Source organism: Dipodomys spectabilis, unplaced genomic scaffold (assembly GCF_019054845.1).
Source record: "Dipodomys spectabilis isolate Male_0828 unplaced genomic scaffold, ASM1905484v1 ptg000594l, whole genome shotgun sequence".
In the NCBI taxonomy this organism is placed as follows: Eukaryota; Metazoa; Chordata; class Mammalia; order Rodentia; family Heteromyidae; genus Dipodomys; species Dipodomys spectabilis.
Window position 1 is genome coordinate 633,609 of NW_024871271.1, and position 24,723 is coordinate 658,331.

The window sequence follows — 24,723 nt, forward strand, 5'->3', positions numbered from 1 at the left end:
GCAGTGGCCGAGGGGGCCCAAGGGTCCAGCTTCCAGCCTAAGTGGAAAGACTGGGTGTGAAACCGCCGCCAGGCGCTGGGCTGGGCGCTCTCCACGGCCTCAGCCCCTCCCCGCTCCCGCCCGCCCGCCCGCAGGGCCTTCCAGCCCGCATGCCCAGCTGGTGTTGTTTTTTCTTTTTCTGAGGACAGGACTGCGGGGACTGTCAGTTTCTGAGCTCCACTCCTGGTCCTAACCGTTCCGTGATGTTGGCAGCAGCGACACAGCTGTGGCTTCTGCACAGCAGTGGGCGCAGCCGTGAATGGTGAGGTGGTTGAGGCAGAGGCCGCGGTGGCCTGGCCCCCGGCATAGCTGCAGGTCCCCCGGTGTCATAGGGAACGACACCAGGTCCCTGGCCTCCCAGGAGTGGCTTCTCCCCTTGAGCTGCCCCGTGGGGAGAGGTCACCTTCCTCCCACCAGAGACAAACCCAAGATAAACGAGGCCGCCTCGGTGCTGCGGCTCCACAACTCCATGATGCCCAGTGCACTTGCTGCCCTGGCTGGCTTCCAGAGCGCATTCCCGCCCAGGCTCCAGGCGTGCGGAGCTGCTCCAGCCACCACCTGCTCGCGGGGGTGAGGGTAGGGGTGGGGAGGGGGGAGCCCCAGGAGTGCATGCACACCTCCAGAAGTGTGCGCTCTGCCCCGGAATTCGCAGGGCCCCCAGGAGTGCACGTGGCCAACACAGGCGGCCTCCTCCCAAGCTCCGGGAACACGCGTCTGTTTCCTTTTAAGTACATACCTCTAAGTACATACTATTCAGTCTGACCCTAGTTTGTACCCGATTAAACAGGCACCCCCTTCTATACAGATCCCAGTTCTGTCCTAGCTCCGCGCTGGCCTGCCTCGAGCGCTCTGAGGAGACCCACGTGGCCCACTCCTATGTCCCTGGGGCCACAGCCCAGTGTCCCGCCCCAGGTGTGGCCAGCCCTCCCTTCCACCACTCCCAGCTTGATGGGGGGGCTGCTTCCTCATGCCTACTGCTGGGGGGGGGGTGGTCCCGGCTCTCTAGGGGGTGGAGGACCTGACACCATCCTCGCTGTCCCCTACCCGCCCCGCGCCCACTGCCCCCAGCAGAAAGCAACCAGACTGCATCTCCTGCTGTACTAATGTATTCCATCTTTCAAAAAGAAAGACATGATTTTAATATTACTTAACAATATGTTAAAAAAGTAGCCAGGCAGGCCTCCGTGTTAATACGGTCGTACGCTCTAGAACAGACTGGATGGTGTGAGTACTGGGTGGGTTTTTGATTTTAACGTTCTCATTCTGCAAGGGATCTTACACAAGCTGGCTACAAGTCAGGGGTCAAACACACACAGCGCAACGTGTACACTCAGAGACAGTAGACTGGGGGGCAGCGGCGGCCTGCCCGCCAGCCCGCCAAGGGCGGGCCACAGGGCGCACAGGAGCGGAGGGACAGGCTGACACCCTGGGGACAGATGACAGGACTGGGTGGGTGCAGAGGTCAGGAGGCCAGTGGGGACGCGGGCCCCGCCCCGAGGCGCGGGGTGGAGGCTTTCCAGTCCCACACAGAGCAGCCATCAGGCAGGCCCCGCTCGCTGCTCGCTTGCAGAGGACTTGCGCACGGCCCAGGAGCCCTCGGCCGGTGCCCGGCGCGCCCCAGGCGGGCCCTGCAGCGCGGGGGGCCGGGCCGGGCGTGGCTCGAGGGGTGGCGCAGCCCGGCTGCTTCCCCACGTCCTTCTCAGGCAGTCCCCGCTCAGTGGGCCGCGAAGGTGGCTTTCTTCAGGCTGAAGTTGGACCAGTTGACGGACAGCCTCTGTCGGGTCTGTCTAGCAGAGTCCAAGCAGAACCTGCAAAGACAAAAGCGAGTCAGCGGGCCCGGCCCACCCGGCTGAGGACCGCGCTCACCAGCCCGTCTCTGTGAGGAGGTCTGGGGCCCTGTCCCGGGGAGGAAGCCAATTCCGGAGGCCACCCGCCACCCTCTGCCACCCTCAAGGGACCACTGAGGCACCGTACGAGGGAGGGTCGGCCTGGGCATGCGGGCAGTGGGAGGCCGTCTGAGAACAGCCAAGCCCACCCAGTCCTGTCTGGGACTCAGGGCCTCTCACAGATGCTCTGCCCCGGCGTCACACCCCCGGCTCTTCTGGCTTTAGTACTATTTTCAGATGGGCTCCTGCATTCTTGCCTGGAGCCAGCCTCGGACCAAAAGCCATAAGCCTCCTACCGAGTCCTCCCACATAGCCAGGATTACAGATGTGTGTCACCCTACCTGGCCCTTTGCCTTTTTGTTTTGTGCAGGTCCTAGGGCTTGAACTCAGGGCCTGGGAGCTATCCCTGAGCATTTTTGCTCGAAAAAGAAAAAAAATCCATCAAACTCTTAATGCCAATTAACTACCAAAAAGCTAGAAGTGCCATTGTGGCTCAGGGGTAGAGTGCCAGCCCGAGTAGCCAGGCTGTGGGCATGCGCCACTCACCAGTGCCGGGCAAGCCAATGCACTTGGGAGGAGGTCGGAAGGAAGGACTGTAGTTTGAGGCCAACCCAAGCAAAAGACAAGACTATCCGAAAAGCAACTACAGTGGAAAAGAGATGTGTGGCCTAAGTGGCAGAAGCCTGCCTAGCAAGCACGAGCCAAGAAAGAAATCCTTCTCTCCTGAGACCAGAAACATGCGCACCTACATTTGTTCCTTATTAAAAGCTTCACCCTTCTGGGTTAGAACTGGTGCTGGGGAATCACACCTAGGACCTCAAGCCCTACATTTGGCCACCAAGCGAGCTTCCTCCCAGCCAAAAGGTTGGTTTTTGATATTTAAGATCTTTTTTCCTTGGGGGTGGGGTGGGGGAGTGGGTGGGGTCCGTGGGCCTCCTGTTTGCTGCTCGGCAGGGGCTCTATCCCCAGCCATGCTTCCAGTCCTGGCCTTGAGCTCTAGACCATCGTTCAGCTTCATCCTCCCAAGGCTGGGGAATTCACGTGTGTGTGTGAACATGAGCACACATACATCCACAAACAACAGAATTTCAAAAAGCTACACGTGAGTAACAATCCAAGAGCAATTCACTGCGTGCAGACGGGGCAGAGCCTGCCAGTTGCCGGCGGCTCAGGCTGTTGGCTTAGCTACGTGCCAGTCGCCGGCGGCGGCGGCTCAGGCTGTCAGCCTAGCTACGTGGGGACACCTGGGAGACTGAGATCTCAGAGTTGGGGTTTAGAGCCTGGCTACGCAGACAGATCCCAGAGACTCTCATCCTCAAATAACCAGGGAAAAAAGCTGGAAGTAGAGGCATGGATCAAGTGGTAGAGTGAAAAAGCCAAGAGCCTGAGGTTCTGAGTTCAAGTCCTGGTACCAGCAAAGGAGGAAAATAAAAAACGTTTTGAACTGCGATCCTCCGGGATTTCAGGCGTGAGCCGCTGGAGCCCAGCTCTTCTTTTTTCTTTGTGTAGTACTAGGGACTGAATTCAAGGCTTTGTGCGTATTACCACTACCTACATCTCTAGCCAATGCATTTTATCCTTTGTATTTTTTTTTTCAGATGCTATCTAGCCTGCTGACATCGAACTCAAGATCTCCTGTTTCAGCTTCCCTGATCACTTAACACTCCAAGTATGGGTAATTGTTGTACTGTGCTTAAAGTAAGTTTTTATTATAATTTACACAGTTGATAAAGCAACACTAAAAAGTGTTGAGGAAGTTTTCCTCTAGGAAAATGGAGTCGATATCTGAACGTTTCTTCTCTCCTTAAGAGCAGGCTCTTGGGGTGGGGTGGGGAGATGTCATATCCTGGGAGGCTCTGCAGGGCAGAGTGCTGGGAAGGGTCCAGGCCCTGGCGTGGCAGTGGGCGGAGCCTGTCAATTCTCTCTTGCTACATGGGAAGGGGAGCAGTAAACGAGTGTGCAGGGTGGATGAGGGCTGGTGTGCGCAGCTGGGGGGATGGGGAACACGGGGCAGCTGTGCCATTCTACCCAGCCTTAGCTAGCTGGGTTGTTGAGGAATTTGCTGAGGACAATGGGGCCAGAGAGGGACACGGAAAGAGCAAGCTAGTAAGCTTAGCAACCAGGAGCGGCGCTGTGTGGCGGGCAGGCCTTGCATCACCTTTTGAAACACTCCACTTCCCTCTCGGTCTCATCCATGTCCACGCTGTCCAGGTCAATGTCTTTAGGCAGAAAGACATCATCTGTAAGATGAAGCAGAGGCGCACCGGATTACCACACGAGCCACCTTACTAGAGAAGACCAGGTCATTCGCCTTGGCTTAAACACCTTCACGCACTGGATAAACATTTTCTAAAAAGAGATCCTGCAGGAGGCAGAGGAAGATGAAGGCTCAGGGTGTCTGTTTATGAGTCTGCAACCAGACTCCCTCGGATGTTACTGACAGCCAGACTGTCAGAGCCTTCAGAGAGTCCCCGGAAGCCTCTCTCCCGAGTCTGAGGGAATGAAGAGGGAGGCAGGGCATGGCGGCGGCTCAGTGGGCTCGGCTGGAGTTCGCCCGCACACGGAGGCAGGAGCAGCACTCTAGGACTGGGGCCGGAGAGCACTGGTTGTCCAGAACCTCAGCCAGGTTTGAGAACTCACACTTTTCTCTCTTCTCCGCTCGACACTCTGGCTGGTGTGTAGCGCCTCCTGAGCTCTAGAGGCCACACTGGGCAGGGCGCCACAAGTGAATACACGGCCTCCCTCTGTACTTATCTCCGTGGTGTTTCCGCAGGAGCAAAATTACGGCGTCTATTGCCAGTACGCTCCTTTTCCACGAGACGCTCTCCTCTCACCTACCTTCAGCATGCCGGAACGTTCTTCCTAACTAGTGGGGACCTCCACTCTTTTGCTGCCCGCTCTGGTCTGGACCTGGACCGTGACAGTCACACCTCTGCCCAGCTGCTCAGATGTACTGATCGGCTACAGGCCGGGACTTGGCCTCAGACGCATCGCACAGACGGTATCCACGCTCCCACCCTAGCTCCCTTGTGTCACCTTCATGTCACCCGGAGACCCCTGCTCTGTGACAAGCCTCAGGTCACATGCACGTCCCCAAGGACACACAGCTGGCATGGGCACTATCTCTGCAGAAAGACTCAGATATCTTTCCTGCAGGAAACACGTGGCAAGAAGAGCAATATAGGAGCTGGGAAGTTGGCTTTAGTGGTAGAGTGCTTGCTTAACGTGCATGAAGCCTTGGGTTCAATTCCTCAGCACCACATACACAGAAAATGCTGGAAATGGAGCTGAGGTCCAAGTGGTAGAGTGCTAGCCTTGAGCAAAAGCTCAGGGACAGTGCCCAGGCCCTGAGTTCAAGCCCCAGGACTGGCAAAAAAAAAAAAAAAAAAAAAAGCAATGTAAGGTGGCAGAGGTGCTGTGTGAGAAACTGAACTCAAGACAGAGCACAGACAAGCTTCAAAAGAGATTTGGAGCCAGGCAGCGGTGGCTCACGCCTGTCATCCTAGCTACTCAGGAGGCTGAGAGCTGAGGATTGTGAGGTTCAAAGCCATCCTGGGCAAGAAAGTCCGTGAGACTCTGATTTCCAATAAACCACCAGAAAACCAGAAGTGGCGCTGTGGCTCAAGTGGTAGAGCGCTAGCCTTGAGCTGAGGACAGCGCCCAGGCCCACAGTTCTGGCTCCATAACTGACAAAAAAAAAAAAAAACCCTGGTGGCAACAGCAGTCTGAGTTTGTCCCCAAGAAATGCACATGGGCTGGGAGGTGGGCAGAGTGCCAGTGTGCAGACGGATGCAGCCTTTCCTGAAGGAGCAAGACTTCCCTCTGAAGAGGGGTGGGGTGATTCACAAGGGCACGGGGTGTGTAAAGCCCCTGCACCTGCCTGTCTGCACTTGCGCTGAAGCAGCACACCCTGCTTATCAGTCTGTAGAACTAGGAATCAAAACAAACCTGTTTTCTTAATAGACGACTCAACTCAGGTGTTCTGTTACAGCAATAGGAAACAAGCTAAGACAAATATGCTAGTATGAAGTCATAATTTTTTTATTAAGTACTAAATATTTTTAGGAATGTAAGTGCAAGAAAATGCATAGAAAAAGAATCAGCACATATAAGATACAGAAAATATCAATACCAATGAAAGCGAAGGGGCTCGCGCTGGGGGTTCATGCCGGGCGTCGGGGGCTCACGGCTGTCATCCTAGCAACAGGAGGCTGAGATCTGAGGGAGACAGTTTGAAGCCAGCCCAGGCAGTAAAGTCCACCAGACCCATCTCCAAATCACTACCAGAAAACCAGACACGGAGCTATGGTTCAAAGTGGTAGGGCTCTGGCTTTGAGCAAAAAGCTCAGAGACAGTGCTCAGCCCCTAAGTTCAAACCCCAGGACCGGCAAAAAAAAAAAAAAAAAAAAAAAAGTGAATGTGCTTAAATAACCAAAGAAAAGTCTGTATATATACATTTATGTATGTTTGCATGTATGTATATTTGTTTTTAGGAAAGAGTCTTGGTATGTAGCCCGGGTTGGCTCTGAACTTGTTGTCTTCCTGTATCTGCCAATGCTGGGATTACAAGTGTATGCCATGGCACTGTCCATAAAAGATAGGACTAACAGAAACATAACATGAATTAAAAAACCAAAAAACGATGAGAGGAAAATAACCACTGTAAAGAAATTTAAAGTAAGTTATGACTACTTATGAATCTACAGACATGTATCTAAATAGATTTAAAATTATAATTGAAAAGGAAAGTTTCCTATGGAAAGGCAGTACTCCAAAATATTTACATAGAAATACGGTACCAGTTTCCATTTGGAAAGAGAGAATGGCAAGGAACCACTATGCAAAACCAGCAGGGCCCTGAGGGCTGGTCTGTGGCCATCCACTTCTACAGCTCAAGTGTGCCACAACACTGATACCAGGAATCTAAAGAACTCCGTAGTTCTTTTCATGAAGGAAGTGTAATATAGACACACAAGGAATACTCAGGCACCAAAGACCAAAAAGCAAGAAGTTACAGACCTGTAAAGTCAAATACATTAAATCATTAAATATAACCCAAATCCCAAATTATGGCAAGCAAAGTAAGCCTTTGCTTTTACTACAGAGAGGTCCGCAGCTGGTTCGGTGCCAGGAAATGGGGTAATTTAATATATCATCTAAACAAGCCTGAGAAGAAAAACCACGACTATCCCTACAGAGGCTAGGAAAATGGTAAATTTCAATAGTATTCCTTAGGAACACATTCAAGAAATGTAAAGATTCACTGGGTATCTTCCTACTCACTAAAGTAAACAAACTCAAGCTCCCAAGCCAGTATTACTGAATGTGGAAACACCAGAAGTGGTTCTATTAGATTAGGAAGGGTGAGTTTCACAGAGAAAACAGAGGCATAATAACTCAAGAATAGGGGTAAAGGCTCCATTACCTGCAGAAACAGGTGGACCTGGAAACCTGCAACATTCAACAATGCTACTTAAATAATAACATGAGGTGGCATGTCCACAGAAGTAAGACCTTTACTAGTCATATTAAACACACACACACACACACACACACACAAACATACACACACACACAAATACACACACACACACACACACACACACACAGGGGAAAGTGATTTTAGTTATTACTTAAAATGCCATTCCAACAAGTGATCATGTAAAATTACATTGAGTGGGGCACTTCGCTGTGGCTCACACATCTAATCCTATCAACACACGAGGCTAAGATCTAAGGACCAAGGTTTGAAGCCAGCCCAGACAGGAAAATCTGTGAGACTCTTATCTCCAATTTATCAGCAAAAAGCCAGAAGAGAAACTGTAGCTCAAGTGGCAGAGTTCCAGCCTTGAGCAAAAAAGCTACGGGATACCAAACACGTTCTGAGTTCAAGTCCCAGGACCAGTATACTCATAAAAATTTACACTGAGGGGCTGAGAAGGTGGCTCAGTGGTAGAGTGTTTGCCTTGCATGTATGAGGCCCGGGGTCCATTCCTCAGCACCACATAAGCAGAAAAAGTCAGAAGTGGGATGAGGCTCAAGTGGTAGAGTGCTAGTCTACAGCTGAAGAGCTGAGGGACAGTGCCCAGGCCAAGAGTTCAGGTCCCACAACCAGAAAAAAAAAAAAAAAAATTACACCGAGGGAGGCTGGAAATGTGGCTTAGTGGTAGAGTGTTTGTTTAACATGCATGAAACCCTGGGCTCAATTCCTCAGTATCACATACACAGAAAAAGCCAGAAGAGGTGCTGTGGTTCAAGTGGTAGAGTGCTATCCTTGAGCCAAAGAAGCTCTGAGTTCAAGCCCCAGAACTGGCAAAAAAAAAAAAACTACACTGAGGCTGGGACATAGTTCAGTAGTGAAGGTGAAGTCCTTGCCTAGCATGTAGAAGGTCCTGAGTTCTATCTCTAGCACCAGATATACACAAACAAAAGTACAATGAGGCTGGACAGCTGGTGGGTCATGCCTACAATCCCAGCTATCTAGGTTGAAAGCGAAAGATCATGATTGAAAGCCAGCCCAGGCAGAAAAGTCCATGAGATTCTCATCTCCAATTCAACACCAAAAAGCACAAAGTAGAGAGCTATGGCTCTCGTGGTAGAGCACCAGTCTTTGGCACAAAAACTCAGGGACAGTGCCTAGGTACTCAGTTCAAGGCCTGAGACTAGTACAAAATATATATGTATGTGTGCGCGCGCATGCACACACACACACACACACACACACTTTGGATAGTACATCATACCATATCCAAGAATATACCCCAAATGTACCAGGGATCTGGATGAAATAAGAAAACAATAGCACACAAATACCAGAAAGAAACATGAATTCATTCCTCTTTAAGGTAATCCTGTGTTAGGGTATCTACACACTCTAAAGAAAACTTGTGTGCCTTTAACAGCATTTATTTGTTAGCTTAGCAGCACTGGCTCTGAACTCGGGTTTTTGTGCTTCTAGACACGTGCTCCACTACTTGTTCTGGCTCTTTTCACCCAAGTTATGAGGTAAAGTCCTAGCCTGCTGGTCTGGGCCAGTCTTGCTCATCTCTCTTCCCGTTAGTAGCAGGGATGGCAGGCGTGCATTACCACACCAACTATCCGCTCAAAAGCCATCTCTCAAAGTTTGTGGCTGGATCCGTCTTGGATGAATCTCGAGCCTTCCAATCTCAGCCTCCCAAGTAGCTAGGATTACAAGTATGAAACATGGGTACCTGGACTTTTAAAAATAGCTTTTGACAAGTCTAAAATTGTTTCAAAATAACAAAATGTAACAAGCGTGACTGTCCCCTTACTGCTGAATAGAAAAGTTACAGTGCATTGCCAGAGTACAGTACAGTGCATAGGGCTTCCCTCCAGTGTGCCTCCTACAGAAGATTACAGCCACAGGCCAAACCACCCCTCCACCCCGTACTTACCAATTGAACTGCTGGCTCGGTCTCCTTTCTTCTTCTTACTTTTCTTGCTCTTGCCCTTAGGCTGAGGAGAATCCGCTGGGGTTGGCCGGCCGTTCAGCTGAGGCTGAGGCTGGCTGGGAGAGGGCGACTCGGGAGGGGCCGGGTTCGATCTCTCTTCCTTCAGGTGGCTCAGGGGAGGGGCGGGGTTCAACCTCTCCTCCCTCAGGTGGCTCAGCTGCTTCTTGTTATTGTTGTTACTGTTGCTTTTCCTCTCCTCTCTCTTCTGCTCAGTTAAGGGAGCCAGATCCAACATCTTAGCCTTCGGTTCAGTCTGGGTCCGAGGCTTGGGATGCCCCTCCATAACTTTGGGGGGCTCTGTGAGCTTCCTAGGAGGTTCGCTGCTGGCTTTACTGGTGTGCTTGAGCTTCTGTCTGCCGTTCCCCTCTTTGTGATGATGCATCATGTCGAAGAGAAAAGCAAGGGGCTCAGGCTGCTTCCCACTGACTTCCTTGGCGAGCAGAAGCTTGGAGTCTCTAGGGTCCAGGGGGTCTGTAGGGTCCCCATCAGCTCCTGGCCCCGGACCGGGCTCTGAGTGGTTCACCTGTCTGGAAGGGGAGTGAGATGAGGTTTCTGGTTCTTCAGTTTGCTCTAGTGAGCCATTGTGGATGTTTTCAGAGTTAGGGACAGACTCTGTCACTACCTGGAAATTTCTAGCAAGCATGTCTAACTTGGGACAGTCTTTACTTGGCCTCTCCTTCTTCTTCTTCTTTATAGCTCTTAGCTTCTGAAGCTCCTGAAGCCGCTGTAATTCCTCCTTGAAATGCTGCTCCTCCTCCTCCTCCTCCTCCTCTTCCTCCTCTCCTTCCTCTTCCCCACGCCGCCTCTGCTCCTCTTGGAGGTGCACATGTGCCCGTGCCCGGGCCTCGGCTTCCATGCGTGCCTTTTCTTCTAGCTGCCGATGTGAAAAGAAAGGTGCCTAAGACTATGTAAGAATTCCAAAAACCAGCCAGGCACTGGCAGCTCACGCCTATAACCCTAGCTACTCAGGAGGCTGAGATCTGAGGATCGCCTTTCAAAGCCAGCCCAGGCAAGAAACTCCGTGAGACTCTTATCTCCAATAAAACACTCAGAAAACCAGAAGTGGCAACGTGGCTCAAGCGGTAGAGCGCTCACCTTGAGCTGAAGCGCTGAGGGACAGCGCCCAGGCCCAGAGTTCAAGCCCCACGACAAAAAAAAAAAAAAAAAAAAAGAATTCCAAAACTTGAGACATACTAAGATAAAAAAATGACCAACACATACACTTTGAGAGGCAATAATAAGCTGAAAACCTGAAGATGCACCTAGTCCCAATGGTTCCTCCTGCAGCACTGCCGAGCCTCGCCTATCTACAAGGCAAGGGCTCTCTGCCAGGAGGGAGGTTGAGGGCCCAGCCGGATGCTGCTGCGTCCTCCGGGGTGTGCCACAAAGAAACGGCTGGGACCACAGAGACCCCTGGCAGCCACATGGCTGGGGTCCCAGCAAGCTGACCTGTGGTGAGGGATGATGCTAGCACCCGTACCTGCATCCCCCGGCAGGTAAACAAAGTCCCAGTGTATTTTCACTGGTGTGACAGAGCAGATGGCTTTCAGAAATATTCGGACTCAATGGCAAATAAGCCTTTCTGTTGTCTAACTTAGTAATAAGTAATTTTCATCCCAAGTGAACACTTCACTAGAAATACATGTTTCAGAGGTATGAAAAGAAGCTACTCCTGCTGCTTGAAAACAAATTAAGGTCATTAAGAATAAGACACTTTCGGCATTTCAAAGATCAGAAGTTTAGGCTGGGAAGGTGGCTCAGTGGTAGAGTGCTTGCCTCACATGTATGAGGCCCTGGGTTCAATTCCTCAGCATAACATAAACAGAAACAAAAATGGCGCTGTGGCTCAAATGATAGAGCACTAGCCTTGAGCTGAAGAGTGCAGGGATAGTGCCCAGGCCTAGAGTTCAGGCTCCATGACTGACAAAAAAAAGAAAAAAAAAAAGATCAGAAGTTTAAGGTTGGCTTAGTCTGGCCACACGGCATGAACTTTGCTTCAAAAAGTAAACAAGCCAAAAATAAATAAACAAATAAAAAGATCCTACGACAAAGCTTCGAAAAAGAGTCTCACGCCTGTCATCCTAGCTACCTAGAAGGCTGAGATTTGAGGACCATGGTTCAAAGCCAACCAGGGCAGCAAAGTTCATGAGACAATCTTTGGTTTTTCTATTTTTTTTTTTTTTGCCAGTCTTGGGGTTTGAACTCAGGGCCTGGGCGCTGTCCCTGAGCTGCTTTTGCTCAAGGCGAGTACTCTACCACTTGAGCCACAGTCCCATGCCAGCCTTTTCTGTTGTGGAACTGAACCCAGCACTTCCTGTATGCAAGGCAAGCACTCTACCACTGAGCCACCTTCCCGCCCCATGAGACTCTCACCTCCAATAAACCACCAAAAAGCTATCAGTGGAGCTCAAGGGGTACAGCACTAGCCTTGAGCAAAAAGGCTCAGAAATGGCCTCCAGTGCCTGAGCTGAAGCCTAGTACTGTCACACACCCTATCCTAATCACTCGCACGGAGCTGCATCCTCAGGCCCATCATCATGCTTAAAATGTTCTTTTTGGGGGAGGCAGTATTAAGGATTGAATTTAGGGCCTCATGCTAGTTAGGCACCTGTTCTACTCACTTGAACCACATCTCCAGTCCTGCTTTTTGATGACTGTTTAGGAGATGGGAGCCTAACAAACTTTACTGCCTGGACTACCCTCAAACCTTCATCCTCCAGATATTAGCCTCCTAAATAACTAAGATTATAGACATGAGCCACTGGGACCTAGTCCATGTGCTTCCTTTTTTTTTTTTTTTTTGCCACTCCTGGGCTTGAACTCAGTGCCTGGACTCTGGCTGAGCTTCTCTGTGCTCAAGGCTAGCACTCTACGACTTGAGCCACAGTGCCACTTCTGGTTTTTCTGTGTATGTGGTGCTGAGGAATTGAGGCCAGGGCTTCATGCATGCCAGGCAAGCACGCGACCACTGAGCCACCTTCCCAGCCTCCATTTGCTTCTTTCCTAAGATCTTGGTATACTTTTGCTCAGGCTGGCTCTGAGCTCCCTCTATCTCCCCAGCAGCTAAGACCACCACGCCCAGCTTGTTTACAAGACAGGATGTGGGTAGCTTTTGCCTGGACTGCCCATGAAATGTGATCCTTCTGGGTCTGCCCCCAAGCAGCTGGGATTACACATGTGTGCCACTTGCCAACCTGGTTTTTAATTTTTTTTTTTTTTTTTTGCCAGTCCTGGGGCTTGAGCGCTATTCATGAGCTCTTTTTTGCTCAAGGCTAAAGCTCCACCACTTGAGCCACAGCTCCACTTCTGCTTTTCTAGTGGTTAACTGGAGATAAGAGTCTCATGGACTTTGAAGCGCCATCCTCAGATCTCAGCCTCCTGAGTAGCCAAGATTACAGGCGTGAGCCACTGGCATCCAGTCTGACCTGGTTTTACAGGCAATGACACTGACTCTGGGCAGTGGCCTAGCTCAGACTGATGGGGCGAGCCCATTCCGGACAGTCTCCGGGGGAATAATGCTCCCATTTCAACCAGCAGCATAGTTGGTGGTCTGTGTGCTGACATGCAAAACAGATGGCTGGGCAGGCCAAGCCAGGGAGGTCCACAAGGGTGAGTGCCGAGCAGTCTCTGGCATGGCTTGGGCCTCTCAATGGTGATGGAGACCATCTCATGGGGTCTTGGGCTGAGAGAACCCCTAAAAAGCACTTGAATAGGTTCCCAGATGCCGCCAGTGAACACCACCAGAAGGTCTCCAGAGCCACAACCATCCCAGCTGGAAACGTACTTTGTTTTTTTTTCCCCTGGGCAAGCTCAGATCGTCAAGGACCAGTAGAGGCCTCCAAATCGCCAGCTGGAACTGAGTCAGTGCAGACCTCTTTAGCACGGTAGCCACCAGAGTCTGCCCCCAGAGTCCTGGCCAGGGCAGTGGTTCAAGACAGGTGGACCCAAGGTGGGGCCATCCTCCCCGGTCCTTTCCTGACCGTGCCAATCCCAGGGGATAGCAGGCTGCTTAGAGAGCAGAGCAATTCCATTGCTCTCCCTATAAGCTTCGAGAACACAATCCACGAGAGCTCACGTTCACTCACCACCAGCACAGCCTCTGAACACCCTGCTCACTTACCACCAGCACAGCCTCTGAACACCCTGCTCACTCACCACCAGCACCAGCACAGCCTCTGAACACCCTGCTCACTCACCACCAGCACCAGCACAGCCTCTGAACACACTCACCACCAGCACCAGCACAGCCTCTGAACACCCTGCTCACTCACCACCACCAGCACAGCCTCTGAACACCCTGCTCACTCACCACCACCACCAGCACAGCCTCTGAACACCCTGCTCACTCACCAGCACCACCAGCACAGCCTCTGAACACCCTGCTCACTCACCACCAGCACAGCCTCTGAACACCCTGCTCACTCACCACCAGCACAGCCTCTGAACACCCTGCTCACTCACCAGCACCAGCACAGCCTCTGAACACCCTGCTCACTCACCACCAGCACCAGCACAGCCTCTGAACACCCTGCTCACTCACCACCACCACCAGCACAGCCTCTGAACACACTCACCACCAGCACCAGCACAGCCTCTGAACACCCTGCTCACTCACCACCAGCACCAGCACAGCCTCTGAACACCCTGCTCAGTCACCACCACCAGCACAGCCTCTGAACACCCTGCTCACTCACCACCAGCACCACCACAGCCTCTGAACACCCTGCTCACTCACCACCACCACCAGCACAGCCTCTGAACACCCTGCTCACTCACCACCAGCACCAGCACAGCCTCTGAACACCCTGCTCACTCACCACCAGCACAGCCTCTGAACACCCTGCTCACTCACCACCAGCACAGCCTCTGAACACCCTGCTCACTCACCACCAGCACCAGCACAGCCTCTGAACACACTCACCACCACCACCAGCACAGCCTCTGAACACCCTGCTCACTCACCACCAGCACCAGCACAGCCTCTGAACACCCTGCTCACTCACCACCAGCACAGCCTCCGAACACCCTGCTCACTCACCACCAGCACCAGCACAGCCTCTGAACACCCTGCTCACTCACCACCAGCACCAGCACAGCCTCTGAACACCCTGCTCACTCACCACCACCACCAGCACAGCCTCTGAACACACTCACCACCAGCACCAGCACAGCCTCTGAACACCCTGCTCACTCACCACCACCACCAGCACAGCCTCTGAACACACTCACCACCAGCACCAGCACAGCCTCTGAACACCCTGCTCACTCACCACCACCAGCACAGCCTCTGAACACCCTGCTCACTCACCAGCACCAGCACAGCCTCTGAACACTCTGCTCACTCACCACCACCAGCACAGCCTCTGAACACCCTGCTCACTCACCACCAGCACCAGCACAGCCTCTGAACACCCTGCTCACTCACCACCACCAGCACAGCCTCTGACCACCCTGCTCACTCACCACCACCACCAGCACAGCCTCTGAACACCCTGCTCACTCACCACCAGCACCAGCACAGCCTCTGAACACACTCACCACCAGCACCAGCACAGCCTCTGAACACCCTGCTCACTCACCACCAGCACCAGCACAGCCTCTGAACACCCTGCTCACTCACCACCAGCACAGCCTCCGAACACCCTGCTCACTCACCACCAGCACAGCCTCTGAACACCCTGCTCACTCACCAGCACCACCAGCACAGCCTCTGAGCACTCTGCTCACTCACCACCACCACCAGCACAGCCTCTGAACACCCTGCTCACTCACCACCAGCACAGCCTCTGAACACCCTGCTCACTCACCACCACCACCAGCACAGCCTCTGAACACCCTGCTCACTCACCACCACCAGCACAGCCTCTGAACACCCTGCTCACTCACCACCAGCACCAGCACAGCCTCTGAACACCATGCTCACTCACCACCAGCACCAGCACAGCCTCTGAACACCCTGCTCACTCACCACCACCACCAGCACAGCCTCTGAACACACTCACCACCAGCACCAGCACAGCCTCTGAACACCCTGCTCACTCACCACCACCAGCACAGCCTCTGAACACCCTGCTCACTCACCAGCACCAGCACAGCCTCTGAACACTCTGCTCACTCACCACCACCAGCACAGCCTCTGAACACCCTGCTCACTCACCACCAGCACCAGCACAGCCTCTGAACACCCTGCTCACTCACCACCACCAGCACAGCCTCTGACCACCCTGCTCACTCACCACCACCACCAGCACAGCCTCTGAACACCCTGCTCACTCACCACCAGCACCAGCACAGCCTCTGAACACCCTGCTCACTCACCACCAGCACCAGCACAGCCTCTGAACACCCTGCTCACTCACCACCAGCACCAGCACAGCCTCTGAACACCCTGCTCACTCACCACCAGCACCAGCACAGCCTCTGAACACCCTGCTCACTCACCACCAGCACAGCCTCTGAACACCCTGCTCACTCACCACCAGCACCGTCTCTGAACAATCTGCTCACTCACCACCACCACCAGCACAGCCTCTGAACACCCTGCTCACTCACCACCAGTACCAGCACAGCCTCTGAACACTCTGCTCACTCACCACCAGCACAGCCTCTGAACACCCTGCTCACTCACCACCAGCACAGCCTCTGAACACCCTGCTCACTCACCACCACCACCAGCACAGCCTCTGAACACCCTGCTCACTCACCACCACCACCAGCACAGCCTCTGAACACCCTGCTCACTCACCACCAGCACCAGCACAGCCTCTGAACACCCTGCTCACTCACCACCAGCACTGTCTCTGAACACTCTGCTCACTCACTACCAGCAGCAGTAGTACCAGCACAACCTCTGAACACCCTGCTCACTCACCAGCACCAGCATAGTCTCTGAACACCCTGCTCACTCACCAGCACCAGCACAGTCTCTGAACACCCTGCTCACTCACCACCACCACCAGCACAGCCTCTGAACACCCTGCTCACTCACCACCACCACCAGCACCGTCTCTGAACACCCTGCTCACTCACTCACCAGCACCAGCACAGCCTCTGAAGACCCTGCTCACTCACCACCAGCACGAGCACAGCCTCTGAAGACCCTGCTCACTCACCACCACCGCTGCTAACATGGGATCTGCCGCCTCAGAGAGGCCCAGAGCCCAGGCCTGGACGGGTGATGGCATGCAGTTTTAGCCAGCTTCCAGCCAGGCCACCAGAGACGGAGGTGAACGTGCAGCAGCAGGGCAGCTGTGTAACCAGGCTCCCGAGCCCTGGCCCACCCTGAACGGTCACGCAGCTGTCACTTGCCTTTCTTTGCTTATGCCTGGCCCGCTTGGCCGCCCGAGTACTGCTCACTGGCTTGGTCTCTGAGCTGTTGATGAACTGTAGCAAATCCTCCACCCTTCGGTGATCAACAACACTTTCTCGTTCTGTGATCTGATCCATTTTCTTAGGTTGTTCTTCTTTTCTCTTGGTCAGCCGTAAGCGAAGCTTTTCCCTCATTTCTGCATAATTTCTACTCGTTGGTGCAGCTGGAGGCTAAGATAAGAATACATAATTTAGGTTTCAAGTTTAAACGATTTTTTTTTTTTTTCCGGGTCCGGTCGTGGGGCCTGAACTCTGGGCCTGGACGCTGTCCCTCAGGCTAGCGCTCTACCACTTGAGCCACAGCGCCACTTCCGGCTTTTTTCTTTTTGCTTATGTGGTGCTGAGGAATCAAACCCAGGGCCTCAGGCATGCAAGGCAAGCACTCTACCACTGAGCCACTTTCCCAGCCCCTAAACGATTTTTTTGTTGTGGGTCATGGGGGCTTAAACTTGGGGTCAAGGATCCCTGAGTCCTTATTGCTTAAGGGGAGTGCTTGACCACTTGAGCCACAGTGCCACTTCCCGTTTTCTGCTTGTTTATTGGAGATAAGAGCCTCACGGACTTTCCTGCCCAGGCTGGCTTTGAACCATAATTCTCAGAGCTCAGCCTTCTGAACAGCTAGGAGTACAGGCGTGAGCCACCAGTGCCCAGCAAGTTTTAACAATTTTGAAGAAAGTTTTAGAACTTACCTCTAAATATGCAGTTTTCTGAAAAATTATTTAAATAGTTTATGATCATTGTGAAAACTAAACAAAGGGCAGAAAAAAGACAAACCCATCACCAAGTCACCGAGAATTGGATTTTGGAGTCTATCCATCAAATTTCATATATTTATGAAAATTTGGTGAAGTATATACAAATGAGTTTATTTCTGTAGCACTGGGGCTTGAGTTCAGAGTCTCACAAGTGTTCTACTATATTAGTAGTACCCCAGTCTTTTTTGCTTTGTTTTTCAGATAGGGTCTAGGGCAGGTTTGGGCCACAAACCTACCTCCACCTCCTAGCTAAGATTACAGGTCTGTACTATTTTGCTTGGCTTAAAAAGGTTTTTTCAGGGGCTAGGAAGATGGCTCAGTGGTAGAGCGCTTGCCTTGCATGCATGAAGCCCTGGGTTCGATTCCTCAGCACCACATAAGCAAAAAAGAAAAAAGCTGGAAGTGGCGCTGTGGCTCAAGTGGTAGAGCGCTAGCCTTGAGCTGAAGAGCTGAGGGACAGCGCCCAGGCCCAGAGTTCAGGCCCCATGACTGGAACCAAAAAAAAAAAAAAGGTTTTTTCAAACAGAAATGATTACATATATTGACAAATCTACTTTTTCAAACAGAAATGATTACATATATTGACAAATCTACTTTTTATTTTATTCAGTGGGATACATCTTTTACATCAGTTGGCTCAAATAGCCTTTTATCTTTCAATCTGTAGATTTTTTTTTTTTTTTTTTTGGGTCCGGTCATGGGGCCTGATCTCTGGGCCTGGGTGCTGTCCCTCAGCTCTTCAGCTCAAGGCTAGCGCTCTACCACTTGAGCCACAGCACCACTTCCGGCTTTCTTTTTGCTTATGTGGTGCTGGGGAATCGAACCCAGGGCCTCATGCATGCAAGGCAAACGCTCTACCACTGAGCCACCTCCCCAGCCCCTGTAGATTTTATTTTCAGTGTTTGACAAGAAAAAAACATTGATCTCTCAGTCCTACCACTAAATCTCTTTCTTCAGCCCCTCCTGCCCCGCCCCCCCCCACACTTTTGGTGGTTAATTTTTGACAGGCTGGCTTGGAATTGTGATCCTCAGATCTCAGCCTCCTGATTAGCTAGGATTTCAGGCATGAGCCACCAACACATTTCTTACTTTGACAATCATATGCACATTTTAGGAAATGCAGACAGAACTGAAGAAAAAGAACAAGTGCATGCACCTGTAGTTCCTTCGCCTAGCCCTAGGAACGAGAGGCGACCACTGGCACGAGCACACAGGGGCAGCCTGCCCGCTGCTGTGGTGTATGGGTACACAGCTGCTCCGCTGTACAGATGCGCCATAATTAACAACTTCCTGCTGCTGAGCATTCAGAAAACACCCCCAACTTCATCAACATTCATTCATTTACTTACACTTGAGCTATGCTCCCAGCCCTGTTTTTCACTGGTTATTTTTGTCGGTCACGGGGCTTGAACTCTGGGCCTGGGCGCTGTCCCTCAACTCTTCAGCTCAAGGCTAGCGTTCTACCACTTAAGCCACAGCACCACTTCTGGCTTTTTCTGCTTATATGTTGCTGAGGAATTAAACCCAGGGCCTCATGCATACGAGGCAAGCGCTCTACTGCTGAGCCACCTTGCCAGCCCGCCACTGGTCACTCCTGAGACAGGGGCAATGTCTGAGCTGCAAACCCACCTATCTGAGGCTCCCAGCATTGCTGGGCTCACAGGCTCTCAGGCTTTTCTGCCATGGCTGGCCTGAAAATGAGGCTGTTCATAGCTGGGAGGCTGACAAGTGCATGCCACGGTGCCCAGCAAGAAGTCTCGAGCTTTTCTTTTGGGGCTCGATCCTCCCAAGGAGCTGGGATTACTGGGGTGAGCTCATACTATACAACTTCAGCGATCAGCCAGGTGACAGGTAGCTGACTCCTGTAGTCCCCTTAAGGCTGAGATCAGAGGATTGTGGTTTGAAGCCACACAGGCATAAAAGTCTTTGAGACTCGATCTTGAATTAACCAATAAAAGCACAGGCTGGAGGTGTGGCTCTAATGGTAAAGCACAAGAAAACAAGAAAACTCAGTGGGAGAGTGAGGCCCCGAGTTCAAGCCATGGTATGGGCACGTGTGCACGTGTGCACACACACATACGTGTGCACAAATGTACATGTGTACATACACACATACACTTATTTCTTTTCTTTTGGCCGTGGGGCTTGAACTCTGGGCTTGGGCGCTGTCCCTGCACTCTTCAACTCAAGGCGAGCGCTCTACCGCTTGAGCCACAGCGCCACTTCTGGTTTTCTGGTGGTTAATCGGAGAGAAGTGTCACGGACTTTCCTGTCCAGGTTGGCTTTGAACTGCGGTCCTCAGATCTCATACTCTTGAGTAGCTGGGATTACAGAGGTGAGCCACCGGTGCCTGGCTACACAGCCTGTTTCTTAGGAGAGGTACAATCTAGACATGCGTGTGCTATGCCAGACTGAACGGACCTCAACAACAACGTCACCAGTGCTTTACACACACAATGTACTTTCCCGGTGCGCCCTCTGAAGTCAGTGCTTCCGGACGCCTTGCACTTACCCCACCATGTCCGAAGAACTCACAGTAGCAGCAATCACAGTATTTGCCTTCCTTCTGGTTGGTGGAGGTGGAGGTGCTAGAGCTGTGCTCGGAGCAGCTGTCCTCCTCGGCACTCTCTTCGCCGTCCTCCCGCTGTGGGTCGAAGAGGCCGTTCTCGCAGCGGTGTCCTTCACAGTCGGGGTCACTGGAAGCCACACACAGCTGGTTAACCGAGCTCTGCTCCCCCGGCCCCGCTGCTCCTCTGCGCAGGTCACAGGCTCCTGAGAGGGCGCGGAGCCGCGGGCACAGCTGCACGTGCCTGTGGCTGCAGCACCCAGAGTGCCACTCAACGGGCACTTCCCCAAATCCCCCCCGGCTTGCTGCCCTGCCCACCCTGCCACCACGCCTCCGTACGGCAGCAGGGACAAGTCCAAAGCTAACAGTCTTCTTCTGTGCGCAGCTTCTAGGCTTGAACTAGGGCCTGGCACTGTCTCTTGCGCTCTTTTGCTCAAATCTAGCGCTCTACCTCTTGAGCTGCAGCTCCAGTTTCAAAGCTTTGGGTAGGTAACTGAAGGTAAGAGTCTCATGGACTTTCCTGCCTGCGAGCCTCAGATCTCAGCCTCTTGAGTCTCTAGGATTACAGGAGTGATCCACCAGTGCCCAGTAGTCTTTTTATAAAAACCCTGAAGAGAGAGGGTGGTATGTGCTTCACTATCACTTTTTAATGGCATCAACGTGTGATCAACACAGTGGCAAAGGAGGCAGCCCCAGTGCGGTGTGGCCTGCAGGGGCGGGCCTACAGGCCACGACGGTCCTTGTGTTCATTCTGCATTTCGCTGAAGTCTTTCTTCCTATCCTGGGATTTGAACCTGGGGACTCCAATTTGCCAGGCAGGGGCTCTACTGCCAGCCATGGCCCGGTCCCTCACTGGACCTTTCAAAGGCTGACAAGTTTCTGTAGTGTCAGTGGGGCAAGGGAGGCAGCTTGCGCAGTGGCTCCCGTCCTCCACACGGGAAGGGCCCAGGGCTCACCTGCAGACACTGGGTGGAGCGATACGGGCCATCCTGGGTGGAAGGCGGGGCGGGGTGGGGGGGGGAGGGGAAGGGAAGGGGGGGAGGGGGCCCACATGGGACGGGCTGGGGCTCACCTGCAGACACTGGGTGGAGCGATATGGGCCATCCCCGGTGGAGGGTGGGGGGGGGGGAGGGGGGGAGGGGAAGGGAAGGGGGGAGGGGGCCCACATGGGACGGGCTGGGGCTCACCTGCAGACACTGGGTGGAGCGCTGACAGGGCCATCCCCAGTGGAGGGCGGGGGGGCCACAGGGGCGGGGCACAAGTTCTTCCGTGAATCCACAAATGCAGGCGCTGTGCTTGTAGTTTTGGGGAATGACGGGGCTGCGAGGTTGGTGAGGTGAGGCGCAGAGGCAGGGGAAAGGGCGGTGGGGGTGAGGCCTGGAAGGGGGGCGAGGCCTGTGGGGCTGGTCCTCGGGGCGACGGGTGCAGGGTGCCGGTGGTCCTCCTTGTTGAGGCCATGAAAGACATCACCTGCGTGCAGAGAGGCGAGAGGCAGACACAGGCATCACGCTCAGGACACCTTTTCTACCCAAGTTGTGTTTTGTGCATGCTTCCATCTAGAGACCTGCAGGAACAGCACAAGAACACCCCCTGCCCCACCCCTCACCTCGCGTGAGCAAGATTTCACACTTCTCACACGCAGACGTGGGCTGAACGTCTGGCGGTGGCGGTGGCAGTGCGATGCTCCCGCCGGGCTCCAGCCCACAGGCTCAGCACAGTGCTCGCACCCCATGGGAGCCCCAACCCAACTTCACTGTCCCCGAGATCTTCATAGCTCCCTGTCATCAGGCCTCTAAACTTTTTCCTCCTCTGAGGAGGGGATTTGTTTTTGGCAGCACTGTAGTCTGGACTCAGGCCCTACGCTCGCTGGATGGCGTTCTACCCCAAGTCATACCTCCAGCTGTTTTCACTTGTTACTTCTGAAATAGGGTCTGGATTCCTGCACAAGCACACGCCCGACCCACAACTGCCTACTCTGGGCTTCGGTTGTTGCCAGGATCACCAGCACGGCCCAGGTGCCCACTTCCCTCCAGTGAGATGCAAGTCGCCCATTTTTCTGGCTGGGCTGGCCTGGAAGTGCAATCCTCCAAATCTGAGCCACCAGGCTAAGTGGAATGACAGGTACATGACAGCTATGGTTGGGGGGGGGAGGGGTGTCTCAACTGCTGGCCTTGGTCACAATTCTCCTGATGTCAGCCTCCTGAGCAGTTGGAATTACAGGGTAAGCCACTGAAGCCTAGCTGAGACAGGTACTTTCTGAGAGGCTAATTGTCAATCTGGATTTACTGTATCTTATCAGATTTGGGTGAAAGGTTTTGGACATAAATCCTGGAAATCTTATCTCATGGCAATAGACATTCCTAATGTGTGAAGATACAGGGCTCAGCCTCTTCCAAGGGTGAGGGGCACCCACATCTTTCCATGATGGCTTAGTCCCCATAGACACTTCTGGACATGGGAATGCTCTGTTCCCAGGCTGGTACCCGATGTGGTCAGCACTGCCTGTGTCGGGAGCCCACCTCTGCCCTTCCTGCGGTGAGGTGCAGCGTGGTGGCTCTCCCGACCACCCTTCATGTGTTTGCAGCTGTCTACCGGAATGCACCTGCCCTATGAAATGCTTTATGTACTGCTACACATTTCTGGCTTCTCTCTCTCTTTTTTAGTGCTGGTCCTGAGGCTTGAACTCAGAGACCGGGCACTGTCTTTGAGCTTCTTTTGCTCAAGGTTAGCACACTGCCACTTGAGCCACAGCTCCACTTCCAGTTTAGTAGCTACAAGAGTTTCATAGACTTTCCTGCCAGGGCTGGCTTTGAACCTCAACACTCAGATCTCAGCCTCCTGAGCAGCTAGGATTATAGATGTGAGACTAGCACCTGCCTGATCCCTGACTCGTTAGCATACTAGAATCCATCACTTACTCCCCCTCCATCAATACGTAGGGTGATCACTACTCATGGGGGGAGGGGACAAGGACTTCAGTATAATAGGGCTAAAGTATAAAAAAAGGGAGGGGGAGAGAAATACTTCCTGTTCCTTAAAGACAGCTCATCATCATTTGGATGCTCAGACTGTTCCACTGCAGTGGTGAGGCCCCTAAAAGCTGGCGCCTGAGTCCCAAGACAACTGCCCTGAGCCTGCCTGTTCCCTGCCCCGGGCCTCGTCACTCTGTTGGTCAGCGGTCCTGTTGGCTACATTTGCTTTCTTTTGCTCAGCACTTTCCTGAACACGTCCTGCCCCGCGCTCGGAAGGGAGCGACTTCTCGGAGGGGAGGGCGGAGCACCACAGGCCAGGTGCAGACAGCGCAGAGAGGGGACGCTCTCCCGCACGCGGGCCTTACCTATGGAAGGCGGCCTCCTGGACGACACCTTGAACTGGCTGCTGCTGGACTGCACCGTGGTGGCCGTACTTGACACGGAGGACGTGGCCGAGGAGGTGGCCATGGCCACTTCATTCGTTTCCAGAAAAGCATCTTGGAAATTGTACAAGCACTTCTTTTTCGCAGCATTTTTTTTCTCTTTGCTGTCTGGAGCTTCATTGCTAGGTAGAGGTGGAAGGGATTCAGGTCTTGCTTCTGAGAGTGCTGGCCCTAATATATCACTTCCTGTGGAGAAGGGCGGGAATGGTAAGGCTTTTCAGGGAGCAGTACTTAGCAAAGCCTAAGGACACGCTGAGAACGGAGCTCTGGAAACTGGGGCTGCTAGTGAAGCTGGGACTCCTCTGGGACTGTGTTTTCAGTCCAAGAGAAAAAAATGTATTGAGCACCTGCTATGTGCCAATTCCTGCTAGGGCTGTTCAGTATCATTTAATGTCTTACCACCATTAATCCCATCCTAAAGATGAAGAAACTGAGGCTCAGAGAGGCTAAGCAACTTGCTGAAGGTCACACAGCTAGAAATCCTCTCCAAGCACAGATCAGGATGTCGAGTCTAGCGTCTGCTCTGAGCACATGCAGGGTTGGGTGTGGGTTATCAGGATCTCAGGTCACATGATGAGAGAGAGGAGGTGAGGTGTCAGCTCCTCTCAGGTGGTCCTAGCCCTGTGGCTGAGGTGACATCTGGGCCTCAGGCTGGGACATCTGGGGAGAAAGCCCGTGTAGGGTGGACAAGGATGCCAGAGAACAGGAAGTGAATCACAGCGCTTAAGCAGATGGTGGCACTGTCACCTTGTCCCTGTGCAGCGGGCCAAGGTCTGTGTTCACCACTCCTGGAGAACTAAAGGGCCGACAGGGGCCCCAGAGACCAGACTCTCAGCAGCAGGGGTCTGGGGTGAGGGGAGGGGGTAAAGAAGACAGCATGGAGCCCCTGGGCAAGTGGGGGAGGGGCGTGGAGGCTGGCACGGCAGCGCTGGGCCTCCACGGGAGAGCAACAAGGCTACGTGGCTCTGAGCATTCAAAACCTTAAGAAATGTGAACAGATGCCTTACCAGAAATTGTATCTGGCAAGAAAGTGCCAGGATTCCAGTTCTTATCATTCATCACTTCTGATCCCCAAAGACTTATAAACTTAGAACTATTCCACTCTGGAGTATTCCCAAAACAGCTCGGATAAATATGGTCTTGAAGAGATGCATTGAATACCTGATGTTTATTTGTGTGGTTCTGAACAGGTGCTGGCGGTAAAGCCTACAAAAAGAAATGT

The 24,723-nt window shown here is 52.9% G+C and overlaps 1 protein-coding gene across 3 annotated transcripts in view; it reads right to left on the reverse strand.

The window, feature by feature from the left end:
* Positions 1-1,129: 1,129 nt before the first annotated feature.
* The window catches only part of Fam193a (family with sequence similarity 193 member A), a 121,984-nt gene continuing 98,390 nt past the window's right edge, over positions 1,130-24,723 (reverse strand). For all 3 annotated transcript variants that reach the window (XM_042670973.1, XM_042670972.1, XM_042670974.1), the window contains 8 exons: positions 24,509-24,707; positions 23,424-23,687; positions 21,274-21,556; positions 20,033-20,216; positions 16,706-16,936; positions 9,341-10,271; positions 4,084-4,165; positions 1,130-1,847 (listed from right to left, as the gene is read on the reverse strand). In XM_042670973.1, coding sequence (XP_042526907.1) covers positions 1,754-1,847; positions 4,084-4,165; positions 9,341-10,271; positions 16,706-16,936; positions 20,033-20,216; positions 21,274-21,556; positions 23,424-23,687; positions 24,509-24,707 — 2,268 coding nt within the window. In that variant the 3' untranslated portion in view covers positions 1,130-1,753. The remainder of the gene's footprint in view (positions 1,848-4,083; positions 4,166-9,340; positions 10,272-16,705; positions 16,937-20,032; positions 20,217-21,273; positions 21,557-23,423; positions 23,688-24,508; positions 24,708-24,723) is intronic.